Raw genomic sequence first — 13,106 nt, 5'->3', positions numbered from 1 at the left:
TACAGTCAGGGTTTTTTGAGTGCCTTAACTTCCCAAGAAAACTCTCCATCTTTTCTTCCCAGGACTTTGTACTTTGTTTTCTCAACTGTATTCTTTTGTCCCAGTTGGCAGCCGATGTTGCAATCTTACATTGTTCTGAAAGAATTAGTCTGCATAAATGTTTTACCAACCTGAATAAGTTTCAAGCAAAATAAAAACAAGTGCTTATGTCAGTTCTTCATGTAGCCCCTAGACAGGTTAGAACAAACACAATTCTTTGAAGGAAAGGTTTGCTCTGCTCCTTCCAGAACCAAGGACCATGGTTCTATATTGGGAATGTGGGCTGCTTTATTTAAGACCGCTGCTGAGCTGGGGAATGGGTGGGGCAAGGGTAAGGTAAAAAAATGACAAAAAAACCTTTCCTACTTTTTGAGTTGGGTTTTTCTTGATTCACCATTCAGTTTGGTTGTTACAAACCGTGTTTTCCAGAATTCTAGAAAAATTGATTCTGATGTTTTGCTGGATTTTTTCAGTGTTTCTGTAGAGAAACAAGCCCTCAGGGCTGCCTACTCTTCCATTTTTTGCTCTTTATTTCAAGAATCAGTTTCTGAATGTCAATGAGTGCAGCCTTTTTACATTTTCTGGTTTACTAATTTCTACTTTGATATTTATGCCTTTCTCTTTCTTCCCAGGAGAGTGTGTTTCTCTCCCTGATTACTCAGGGCAGATGTCTAACTCCTTCCTTCTTTCCTTCTGCTGCCCAACTGTTGATTTTCTGTGTCCCCATTTTTTTGATTTTTAAAAAAATTGTTACTGTAGTTATTTTCTTAGCTCTTTATTTGATGGTTACTTAGGGCCATTGTTTCACTTATAAGTGATTGGGACTTATTTTTTAAATGTCTTATCTAGTATATTAGCATTTTGTGTATTTACAGATCATAGTTCATAAATACCTTCTTTTTGACATTCATTAGAGGATTTTTCCTCTGATATTTTAGTATTTAATTGATTTTGATGTGTTCTGTGGATGGTTTTCTTGAAATTTTGTCAAGTTTATTTTGTTTACAAATTATGCAGTTAAAAGTTTGTGTTCATTCAAATATATGCAATATTTACTTGATCAACCATCATATTTATACATCAGATTCTTTATGTCCATGTTTTTCATCTGCTTGATCTATTTTAGCCTGAAAGTATTGAGTTTAAGTTTTTCAGTTCAGATTATTTCTACCAGTTTTCTGTTGAATTTTTAAAAGTTACTTTTTGATCTGCCATCTGACACAGAAAAATTCATGACTATTATGTATTTAGTATTTTTTAATTAAAAAAAACTTCCTTCCTATTTAATGTGTTTTTGCTCCTCACATTTTACTTTGATATTCTTTACAAAATTTGATCTTGCCTAATATATTTTTGTTATTTCTCTTAACTTTTCTCACTAAGTGAATAAGTGTATATAATGAGTACTTGAAATTGTTAGGTTTTATGATTGTTGTTACCATTATTTGGACGCTTTTTAAAGTTTTAGTGTAACCTGCAACTGTACTTAAAAACAGGCTTGAAATAATTATAGATTTTCACAAATCTATAGTACAGAGTTTCCATATACCCATTAACCAGTTTTCATAATTATTTATATCTTACACCATGTGCATTTATAACAACTAAGAAATGAGCATTGGTGTTACACTGTAAACTAACCTTCAGACTCTCAGGATTTCACTAGTTTAGGGATAGGTTACTCACTCCAGTATTCTTGGGCTTCCCTGGTGGCTCAGATGGTAAAGACTCTACCTGCAAAGCGGGAGACCTGGGTTCAATTCCTGGGTTGAGAAGATCCCCTGGAGGAGGGAATGGTTACCCACTCCAGTATTCTTTCCTGGAGAATCCCCGTGGACAGAAGAGCCAAGAGGGCTACAGTCCATGAGGTCGCAGAGTCGGACACGACTGAGCAACTAAGCACAGCACAGCCGTGTTTTCCATGAGTGTCTTTTTCTGCTTCAGGATCCAGTCCAGGATACCACGTTGTACTTAGTTACTGCTCTCCCTCAGTCACGTCCATCTAAGGCCATATTTTGGTCTTTTTATATTTTGTAACCTTGACACTTCTCTAGGATACTGGTCAAGTATGTTGTAGAGTTCCCTCAGGTTGGATTTGTCTGCTGTTTAATCAATAGGTTATGGGTTTTGGGGGATTATTCCACAGAGAATAAGTGGAATTCTTCTCAGTGAATCAGATCAGACTTATGTGGCATCAACATGATTTATCACAGGTGATGTAACCTTGATCACTGATGTGGGCCAGGTTTCTGCACTGTATAGTTACTCTTTTTTCTTTGCATACTTTTTTTGGGGGGAGTGGTTTAATTGGAGGGCTGTTAAAACTGCTGTGGTAGTTGGGGGAAATATTTTCAGGCTATGCAGATATCCTGTTTCTCTTTAAAATTTTACCCACTAATTTTAGCATCCATCTGTGGATCTTGTTTGTAGCAATTATTACTGTGGTGCTCTAATGATGATTTTTCTATTTCCCTTATTCTTTTTACATTTATTATTTCAAATTGTTCTATGAGGAATATTTGTCCCTTATCCTCCACTTGTTTAGTTCAGAATCAGCAAACATTTTGTGCAGTGGACCAGATAGCAATTATTTGGGGCTTTGTGGGCCACACAGTTTCTGTTAGACAACTAACTGCCCTTGTAGCATGAAGCAGCCATAGTTAATACATAAATGAGTGGGTGTGGTATGTTCTTAAAAACAGACCCTGGACCAGATTTGGCCTGCGACCAATTCTGATAATTAATTCACTTATTTATTTCAGGTGGCCTCATGGGTATTTATTTCATTCTTTTAGGTTATGAATGTAGTACTACCACTATTTGCTTTTTTCAAACTGTTCCAGCCACTGGGCACTCTTTCAGTTTCAGTTGGCTTCTTTGGCATTTCCTCATCAGTTGGGCTTTATTGATTGATTAAACCCTATCTTATTTTCTGGCATTATGAGATCCTCCAGACTCTTTTTTTTAAAAAAATGGTTTATTTTTTATTTTGTGCCCTAACGAACAAGATGTCTTCTTCCTTCCTTCTCAGCTGAAGGTCCACTTGACTGGTGTTAGACTTCTTAAGTTCACATTATTTATGCTTTCAACTTGTGTACCATTTTGGATGGAGGAAGGCTGGGGTGTGAGTTGGGGAGTTTAACTTTTTGAAATCAAGAAAGTTTGCAAAAATAGAAATTAAGCTGATTTATTCTCAACCTTTGCTTCCCCTAAAAGAGATCTTTTTTTGACATGCAGACTCAAGATACAGAGATGTCTCTTGTTATTCCTTGTTAGTGTTCTTGTCTTATTTTGATTTTTTTCTTTTTGCCAGGCTTACATTTCTTGGATCTCTGTTAACCCTCCTATATGTCTACTCTCATTTTCCTCAATATTTTCTTTAAAAAAGCTCTGTGTCCTTTTCTTCTGCATTCTTGAAGAGTGTTTCGAGTATGTTGTCTACATCACTGATTTGATTTTCTGCTTGTTGGCTCTGTCCTTTCCTGGTTCCAGTGGGAATTTTATTTCTTTGCTGGCATTTTTTTCCTTTGGCTTCCTTACATTCTTTCTTATGTAAATGAGTCTTCTTTCATTTCAGTTCCCTTCTCAACCTATTGATTTCATCATCATCATTTATCTTTTTTCCTTTTTCCTTACTCTTTTTAAAAAAGAGGTCATATTTTCTATAGTCTTTGAAATCACAACACAAATGCTATCCAGAAATATACAGTAGTACTTCTAGTGTAATGTTCCTGAGAATTTTTAGTTATGATCGTGTTCTGATTGGTTTTAGAGGTTTTTATAAATACATTACCAGTTTTTGTGTGTGTGCTCTTGATCAAAGAGGAGTCTCTGGTTTAGTGTTTTCCAACAGAGTGGGTGTGGGAATTCCTCTTGGTCCTCTCCTCACTTAGATGCTGTTGAGTCCCCCATTCTGACCCTCACCCAGAAGCCAGCTTGAACTGTATGGCTCTGAGCTGAACTTCTGCCTCTGTTTCCTTAGTGTAGTTCAGCTGCAGGACATGCTGCCTGTTGGTACTGCCTTATTCACTGATGAGATCATCTGAAACAACCACAGTCTTCTAAACCTGGTACAGTCCATACCTAGTAGTTTGCAGAACTTACTCCATCTTAATTCTTCCTGAGGACTTCACGTGTGCTCATGTGCTCCGTCACTTCAGTCATGACCAACTCTCTGTGACCCTATAGACTGTAGCCCACCAGGCTCCTTTGTCCGTGGGGTTCTCCAGGCAAGAATACTGGAGTGGGTTGCCATGCCCTTCTCCAGGGGATCTTCCTGACTCAGGGATCGAACCCGGGTCTCCTGCATTGCAGGCAGATTCTTTACCGCTGATCCACCAGGGAAACCCAAGGACTTCATCCCTCATGTCAGATGATGGGTGCCTGTGCCATTCTACCTCCAAGGCAGTTGTCCCAGGATACTGAAAGGGTGCAGATGGAGAGGCCCTTGTAGTTGTTGAGTCTGAGGTCCAGGATTCTGGAAATGTCCAGGGATGGCTGCTCTGGTGCATGTATGGGCAGAGAGCCCAAGTGGACATCACCTTCCTTTATTCCTTTTTGGCCTGGCTCTTTGCGTTCAGAGGTCAAGATGTACTAGTAACCCACAGTTTCTCAATCCAACCCCATCTGGCGTTCCTTTAAGAGTCTGGAAAGGTGAGAAGGAGGGGGCGTAAGGGGCGTCCCTTTAGAAGTCTGGACAATCTGATCCTGTATTCCTGAGCAGTTGTCATTTTATGTCCTCTTTTGGTTTGGTGGGAAGCTGGGAGAGGGAAGATGACTGATAATTGTTTTATTTCCCTTTGAGTTGATGGAGCATGGGAGCAGGAAGGGAGGGAGTCCCACATGGCGTGCTGGGGACCCCAGGAGAGACAAACTCAGGAGGCCACTACTCTTTATTGAGGTACAGTTGATTTACAATGTTGTGTTAGTTTCAGGTGTGCAGCAAGGTGATTCACTTATATGTATATATCCTTTTTCAGATTCTTTTCCACTATAGGTTATTATGAGGTATCAAATATAGTTTCTTGTGCTATATAGTAGGACCTTGTTGTTTATCTGTTTTATTTATAGTAGTGTGTATCTGCTAATTCCAAACTCTGAATTTATCCCTCCTTCCCACCTTTCCCCTTCAGTTCAGTTCAGTCGCTCAGTCATGTCTGACTCTTTGCGACCCCATGAATCGCAGCACGCCAGGCCTCCCTGTGCATCACCAACTCCCGGAGTATACCTAAACTCACGTCCATCGAGTCGGTGATGCCATCCAGCCATCTCATCCTCTGTCATCCCCTTCTCCTCCTGCCCCCAATCCCTCCCAGCATCAGAGTCTTTTCCAATGAGTCAACTCTTCGCATGAGGTGGCCAAAGTATTGGAGTTTCAGCTTCAGCATCAGTCCTTCCAATGAACACTCAGGACTGATCTCCTTTAGAATGGACTGGTTGGATCTCCTTGCAATCCAAAGAACTCTCAAGAGTCTTCTCCAACACCACAGTTCAAAAGTATCAATTCTTCAGTGCTCAGCTTTCTTCACAGTCCAACTCTCACATCCATACATGACCACTGGAAAAACCATAGCCTTGACTAGATGGACCTTTGTTGGCAAAGTGGTGTCTCTGCTTTTGAATATGCTATCTAGGTTGGTCATAACTTTCCTTCCGAGGAGTAAGCGTCTTTTAATTTCATGGCTGCAGTCACTGTAACCATAAATTTGTTTTTTATGTCTGTGAGTCTGTTTTTGTTTTGTAAATAAATTAATTTGTGTTACTAATGTTAGATTCCACATATAATTGATATCATTTGATATTTGTCTTGGTGTGACTTTCTTCTCTTAGGGTGGTAATCTCGATGTCCATCCATGTTGCTGCAAATGGCATTCTTTCTTTTTTATGGATGAGTAATATTCCATTGTGTGTGTGTGTGTGTGTGTGTGTGTGTGTCTCCGTCTACTTTATCCATTCATCTGTTGATGGACATTTGTTTCCATGTCTTGGCTATTGTAAACAGTGCAGCCATGAATACGTGCTGCCTGTATCTTTTCAAATTAGAGTTCTCTTTAGAAGGCTGCTTTTAAGCCATGTACAGCTGCTGTAAGTTTTCTGGGACCTGGCAGGAGTTGGGGGAGCATCAGCAGCTACAGACACAGCATCAGCCTCAGTCAGGTTGGGCTCACTGAGTAAGGGTGGGGAGTGGATACGGTGTCATCACTGAAAGCAGGGGGTCTGGAGCCCAGACGTTCCGGACCAAGTCTTAGCTGTCCACTGCTTGACAGAGGTGGGGTCTTGGTCAAAGTCTTTAACCTCTGGGTGCCTCAGTTTTTCCTTTTATAAAAAAGAGGATAAAGTTACCTACCTCGTTTGGATATTTTGACGATGAAATGAGTTAATACATACAGTGTTAATCTGCTATGCAACGATCGCGTATGACAGTGGCTGGCGCTTGGTCAATGCTGGGTGAGTGTTAGGTGCTGCTGCTGTGATTTGGTCCACCTGCCCGTGGGCAGCAACTGTCCTGCTGCCCGGAGAGGCCTCTCAGTGTCCAGATTTTCTCCGTCTCTGAAGGTCCCTTTCCTTCTTGGAGGAGCCTCCCTGCCCATCCGATTTGAAGTAGCCATTCTTGTCACAGCCCCTTTCTCTCCACCGTCAGAGCACTTTTCAGTTATTACCCCCGAGACTCTGTGCCGCCCGCTGAAGCGCTCTCCTTCCCGCAGCCTGTGGGCACCGTCCTGGCGGTCTGCGGGTTCGCCAGGGCCTGCGGGGCCTTGTGTGTGGACTCAGTAGAGTGTGGGGTGAGCGACTTCACGACGCCGCCTTCTTCCTCAGTGCCCATCGCACCGTCCTGGCGGTCTGCGGGTTCGCCAGGGCCTGCGGGGCCTTGTGTGTGGACTCAGTAGAGTGTGGGGTGGGCGACTTCACGACGCCGCCTTCTTCCTCAGTGCCCATCGCTTTGCTTTGCTGGCCCACATGCTTGGCAACTTGCTTGCTTGGTTCCAGTGGCTTCCCACCAGTGAGGTGTAGCCAGTGGCCAAGAACTCCTGCTGAGGAGTCGGACAAACTGTGGTTCCAGTCTTGGCTGACTGCCTGCTGACCGTGTGATGGAGGGAAAGTTATCTATACCTGCTCTGAGCCTCAACTTCCTCAGCTGTCAGTGGTGAGAATGCTCCTTAGGGGAAAGCTCGGGTGGAAAGGTGAAACCTAATGCCTTTTAGGTTCTTAGTACAGTTCCTGGCATGTTCACTTAGCATGTACCACTGAAGGTGACTGGCATCCTCCTGTTCCTAATGACACTGCAGTGCTGGTAATAACTGCCTCAAAATTTCCCTGCCCCCACCTGCAGTAGACTATCATTTGTATCAGCTGGGATCACAGAGGGGAAATGTTAATTAATGATTTGGTTGAACTCCAGGGAATCGTTCAGGGCCTCAGATTGTTTACCTTTGAAAAGAGGGTGGCAGGTGTGTGGGTACGCGCTTTTTTAATAGTGTTCACGCACTTGTAGGTAGGGCTTCCCCTGTGGCTCAGCTGGTAAAGAATCTGCCTGCAATGTGGGACACCTGGGATTGATGCCTGGGTTGGGAAGATCCCCTGGAGACGGGAAAGGCTACCCACTCCAGTATTCTGGCCTGGAGAATTCCAGGGACTGTATAGTCCATGGGGTCACAAAGAGTCGGACACGACTGAGTGACTTTAACATGCATTGGTAGGTAACTGCAGGTTCAGGGAATTGACAATTGTGTCCATTTAGAAGGTGAGCTTCAGCTAGTACAGGAGGGCTGTGCAGGTAGGCTGGGGATTCAGGAGCAGAGCTGCCAGCACCTGGGGGCTCAGGTTTCTGTTTTCAACAGGTGCAAGGAGTCAGGGACAGTGGAGGAGGCTGGGGGATCTTCAGGGAAAGAGATTTTCCAGAGAGAATGTTGCAGTCATTTAACACTCAAGTCCTAAATAACGTGGGCTTTTGTTATCCACAGAACAGATTAGCTTTCTGGTTCTATTTGAGGCTTTCCTGAGAAGAAGAGGAAAAGAGGGTCAGAAAACCTGTACGGGGATGTAAAGAAGGAGATTAGGTCCCAGAAGATGGTGCATTCAAAGTCTCAGGGGGTGTCTGGGGGCCAGATTTCCTATGAGCGCCTCGTGGGCATTTTGGGCTTTCAGAAAAAGCGGTTGCTTCTCTAAACCTGGGGAAAAAAAACTGTTTTTTTTTTTTACAAAGTGTGTAAACTGTGGAACTCTTGTCACCTGAAGCTTTGTACTTCTCAGAGCAGTTCCACTCATCTTGAAGTGCTTTGTGATTGATGTTCAAGACACTTTACTTTCTCATCACACCTCATTCCTTTTAATTCTCCCAACAACCTTGCGGGAAGCTCTTCTTCTTCTTATTACTATTTCCGTTTAACGGATGGGGACAGGGAGGCACGGAGAGGTTAGGCAACTTGCCCAGGGTCACGTATATACAAAGTGGAAGAGCCAATAGTTTTTTTCCTGCACATCAGGCTAGTAATGATCCCGCTAATACTGCTCATTGTTGGTATTGGGTTAAGGTAAGTAGAAATGACTTTCAAGTCACCCAGTAGCTTTCTGGATAGGACCAGAGGTGGAAGCAGTGGCCTTTCTGTCCCCCATAAATTAGCCAACTGTGACTGAATCCTCCAGTAACCAGGAGGGAAGGAAACCAGCTGCTCTCCCAGTGTGGCCGCAAGTAGGCGTGTAGACACTGCACCCTTGCTCACTAAAGGCTTCTTGAGCCTCTCTCCTCTGCACGGCATCTCCTCTACTCAGAAGGACTTACCTAAGAGGTGGACTCTCCTAGGGAGGAGTTGAATACCCTCAGGATGTCTATTCTGCTGGGTGGGGACACATTGTCTTTAGCTACTACCCAGGTTTGCATTCACAGGAGAATATGCAAGGTGAAGTGACCTTTACCCTGGAATGCTAAACACCTTATTTGTATATTCTCCACGGTTGCCCTAGGTGGTGGGTGCTGTTATTTCCCTCTTGCTAGGCAAGTCATCTGAGGCCCAAAGAGATTTAGTAACTTGATCAAGAACACATAACTCCTTAGAAGCTTTAAACCAGATAGTCTTGCTCCATAGCCTGTATTCTTAAGTACTATACTAAGCTCATCTGATGAGTGTGAGCCATCCATTCATCCACCCATTTATTCCTGAACTCACCTCACTACCTGCCCTTTCACCCATCCCCCATCCCCCATCCATCTAGTCAATTGTCCATTTATATATCTTTCCATCACCTGCCCATCTCACTATCCTCCCATCTGTCTATCTATCCATCCATCCATCCACTCATCCATCCCACTATCCACCCATCCATTCATTCATTCAAGCATCCATTTTTCCATCCATCCCATTATCCACCCATCTGTTCATTCATCCATTCAACCATCCATCCATCCATCCATCCACCTACCTACCAACCATTGTATTGGCTGTTTGTCTAGCATGGTTTTTCTGCTTCATCCTGGGGAAGAAGTTTCTCCATCCTGGAGGTCAAGCATATGCTTTCTGAAGCTGGAGACCTCCATGCCCACACAAATGCCTTAACTCATAGCCCTTAGACATATCTGGGCTTCCTCCTGACACCCCTAGGCTGGCCTTCTCCAGAATGCTGCTCTTTCCAGCAGTGCCATTCTGCTTGTGCACTTTTCTCCCTCTGTAAACTTGCAGAGGATTTCCCCTTCAAAGTCCTACAGATGTGCAAAGCTGCAGGCGCCTCCACAAACACTCCCAACTTTCTGCAACATTATCACAAATGAATACCCAGCTAGCCCCATTCCTTGACTCAGAGATTGAAAGTTTGATTAGTTTGGCATGATTTTACTTTTTCAAGCTATTATAGAGTTTGTGTGATACTTCTAAAAATTATATAATCAATCCAAAACAGATGTTCACAGCGCATTTTAGAAGGAAACAAATTTTAATAGAAATAGGCCAATTTGATTTGAGATGAATCAATTAAGGAAACAATTTAAATTGTCTATGAAGAAGCAGTATTATAAAGAGGCAATATGGTCTAGCTATTAAGATATTTATTAAGTGCAAAGCAATGAAAGTCATTTAATTATTTTGCATAGCTTCTGTTATACCCAGATATTGGGAAATAATCTCACTTTTCAGAAATTTTCACTTCTTATTATGGAAAATTTTAAACATAAAAATTCTAATATGCAAACATAAACAGTTGAAAATGAACCCACATTTACCTATTACCCATCTTTAACAGTTACCAGCTCTAAGTGTAACCACTTTCCCCCTCTCATATTGTTGGGTTTTTTTTCCTATGAGTTCCGAGAGCACACCCTCACTTATTACTTTCTTTGGGTCAAAGTTCCATCCTATAAAATTACGTTGACATTGAAATATAATAAACATTTGAATGTAATAGTTTACTTTTCCTTTGAAATTTAGCTCTTTTTGGTAGAGCAATGGAAATTTTTTTTTTTTTTAGTTAAAAAATTTCAAACCTATAAAGTTGAGAGAATAATAAATAAACCCTCGTATACCCTTCACCTCGTTCACCAGTTATGAGCCTTGGGACTGGCATTTTGTAAGTGTGCTTTCCCATGATAATACTTGAAGACAGAGATTCCCTTACCTTTGATGGTACATAGAGAGAGTAGTACATGACTTGAAAACCAGATCTACGTTCGGATCTCACCTCCACCATCCCTAGCCCTGTGTTGCAGGCCGGTTGCCTCATACTTAATTCCTCATCTATCAAATGGAGCAGTAATAATGTACATTCTGGGGGGTTATGCAAGGTACATACCGTCACCTTGCTTGGCAGTTGTACCTGTTATGTTGCAGCTAGGGGAGCCAGCTAGGGGGACATTGGGGGTCACTGACTCCAGGCAGTTTTGGTCAATGTGGAAGATTTTTATAGTTGAGAGATTTGGTACGGCCTAGTGAGTAAGAAAATAAATATGGGCTGAGAGTGGTTCATATTCCCAGTTCTGCTCTTACCAGCTTGGAACTTAGTTGACTGACTTAATCTCTCAGCCCCATTTTCCTCTCTGTAAAGTGGGGATAGGAGGAACACCTACAGCATTGGGTTATTGTTCGGAGAAAATGAAATGAAAGCATCCATGCCCAGCAGTTAGTAGCGTCTGCCTCCTCGCACATGCCCAGCAAACATTACTAATCATTAGTATTATGATAAGTAAGGACACATTAGCAGAGTGGGTGGAAAACCCACACCAAATTGGTCTTTAAAAGTCTGATTCCAGTTTTGTGCCACGAAAAGAATAAAGACCTTCCGTGAATGCTCACAATGCGATTTTGAGCTAGGGTAAGCCTTGGGGACTTCCTGGGTGGTCCAGTGGTTAAGACTTTGCCTTCCAATTTAGGGGGTGCATGTTCGATCCCTGCCTGGGAGTTGAGATCTCACATGTCTCAGGGCCAAAAAAACCGAAAACGTAAAACAGAAGCAGTATTGTAACAAATTCAATGAAGATTTTAAAAATGGTCCACACCCAATCTTTAAAAAAGAAAAAGAGCAAGCCTTGGACAGACAGGTAGAGGCAACCAGCCAGGCGTGGCATCATGCAGTTGTCATGGGAAACAACCGCACGTGTGCCTTTGGTTCCCTTCAGCGATCTCCTGAAATGAACCAGCCTTCTTGAAGGCTCCTGGGAGGGTCAGCCTCCTGGCCCCCCTAGCCAGGATGGACACCTCTGTCCTTGTGTTGTTCTTGTGACCTAGCAATGATTTGATTTTTTTTTTCCTTCTCTCTCTCTCTTTCCTGATTCTCCTCCCGCATCCCAGGTCGAAAGGATTGTAGACAAGAGGAAGAACAAGAAGGGAAAATGGGAGTACCTGATCCGGTGGAAAGGCTACGGGAGCACGGAGGACACTTGGGAGCCCGAGCACCACCTGCTGCACTGTGAGGAGTTCATCGATGAGTTCAACGGGCTGCACCTGGCCAAGGACAAGAGGCTCAAGTCGGGGAAGCAGCCCGGCGCCTCCAAGCTCCTGCGGGACGGCCGAGGACCCTCGGTTGAGAAGCTCCCCCACAGGCCCTCGGACGCCGGCAAGAGCAAAGGGACTTCCCACAAACGGAAGCGGGTCAACCCTTCCCTGTCCAAGCCCAAGAAAGGCTATTCAGCCAAGCCCCCAGCGAGCGGGGACCGGGCCGCCAAGACGGTGTCTTACAGGACTACCCCCAGTGGCCTGCAAATCATGCCACTGAAAAAGGCACAGAATGGCATGGAGAATGGGGATGCTGGCTCCGAGAAGGACGAGAGGCCCTTTGGAGACGGGTCCCACCAGCCTGACCTGGATCTGAACGACGTGGGCGAGCAGGACCTGGGCGACTGCGATGGGAGCCCCGCGGTGCTGGCGGAGAACGGGCTGGGTATGTGGCTGCTCCTCCTCTCTGATGGGACTTTGCGGGCAGCCTGGGGAAACACAGGACCCCTGCCCTGGCTCTCTTACCTGGGGCCCTGCAGGCTCAATCCCTTGCCCTTCCCGGATGCCTATGTAGGTGGGGGAGGCCAAGCCACTGACGCTCTGGCCAAGGCCAGTCCCAGGTCCAGCATCCCCAGCTGCCCTCGGGGACACCCGAGGCCATGGTAACTGCTCTGGAGGCCCTGCCCTGAGGGCAGCTCAGAGTCCCTAACCCCCAGAACCTGAGATTCATTTACCCCGGGGCCAGTGTCTCTGGGGCTCACATGCCTCCCAGGGCCCTTGCTTTCAATCTCATTGTGAACCCAGCACCATAGCCCAGAGAGGTGGAGTCTGGGCCAGGGGCTGCTCCTCCTTCTCAGACCCAGTTTGGACTTGGAATTCCCCAAACTGGCCCTTCAGCTGGAACTCCCTGCCCCCATCTCTCGCTAATATGCATGATCAGCTCCCCGGTCTGTATTAGGTCCCAGAGGCTGCCTGGACCCCTGCCTAGGCTCCTTTGGCTTGGTGCCTTCTTGCCCTTCTTGGTGCCTGACTTGCCTCTTGCAAGTCACCCAGCAAAGATGCTGGAATCCCCCCTCCCTCTGACCAAGGCCCCATAGGCACAACTGGGGAAAGAGGAGACAATGACCCAGGTTTTTCGAGCTCTCGAGTCTG

At 44.5% G+C, this 13,106-nt stretch overlaps 1 protein-coding gene across 1 annotated transcript in view; it reads left to right on the top strand.

Annotated features, from left to right (window-relative positions):
* Positions 1-11,774: 11,774 nt before the first annotated feature.
* CDYL2 (chromodomain protein, Y-like 2) overlaps positions 11,775-13,106 on the top strand; it is a gene marked incomplete at its 5' end in the record, with an annotated part of 53,515 nt that continues 52,183 nt past the window's right edge. Inside the window, one exon of the mRNA XM_010850859.1 lies at positions 11,775-12,399. Coding sequence (XP_010849161.1) covers positions 11,775-12,399 — 625 coding nt within the window. The remainder of the gene's footprint in view (positions 12,400-13,106) is intronic.

The sequence above is a fragment of the Bison bison genome, unplaced genomic scaffold (genome assembly GCF_000754665.1).
Source record: "Bison bison bison isolate TAMUID 2011002044 unplaced genomic scaffold, Bison_UMD1.0 scf7180017864295, whole genome shotgun sequence".
In the NCBI taxonomy this organism is placed as follows: domain Eukaryota; kingdom Metazoa; phylum Chordata; class Mammalia; order Artiodactyla; family Bovidae; genus Bison; species Bison bison.
The sequence above is the reverse complement of the archived record's forward strand: the minus strand, read 5'-3'. Positions and strand labels throughout refer to the sequence as shown.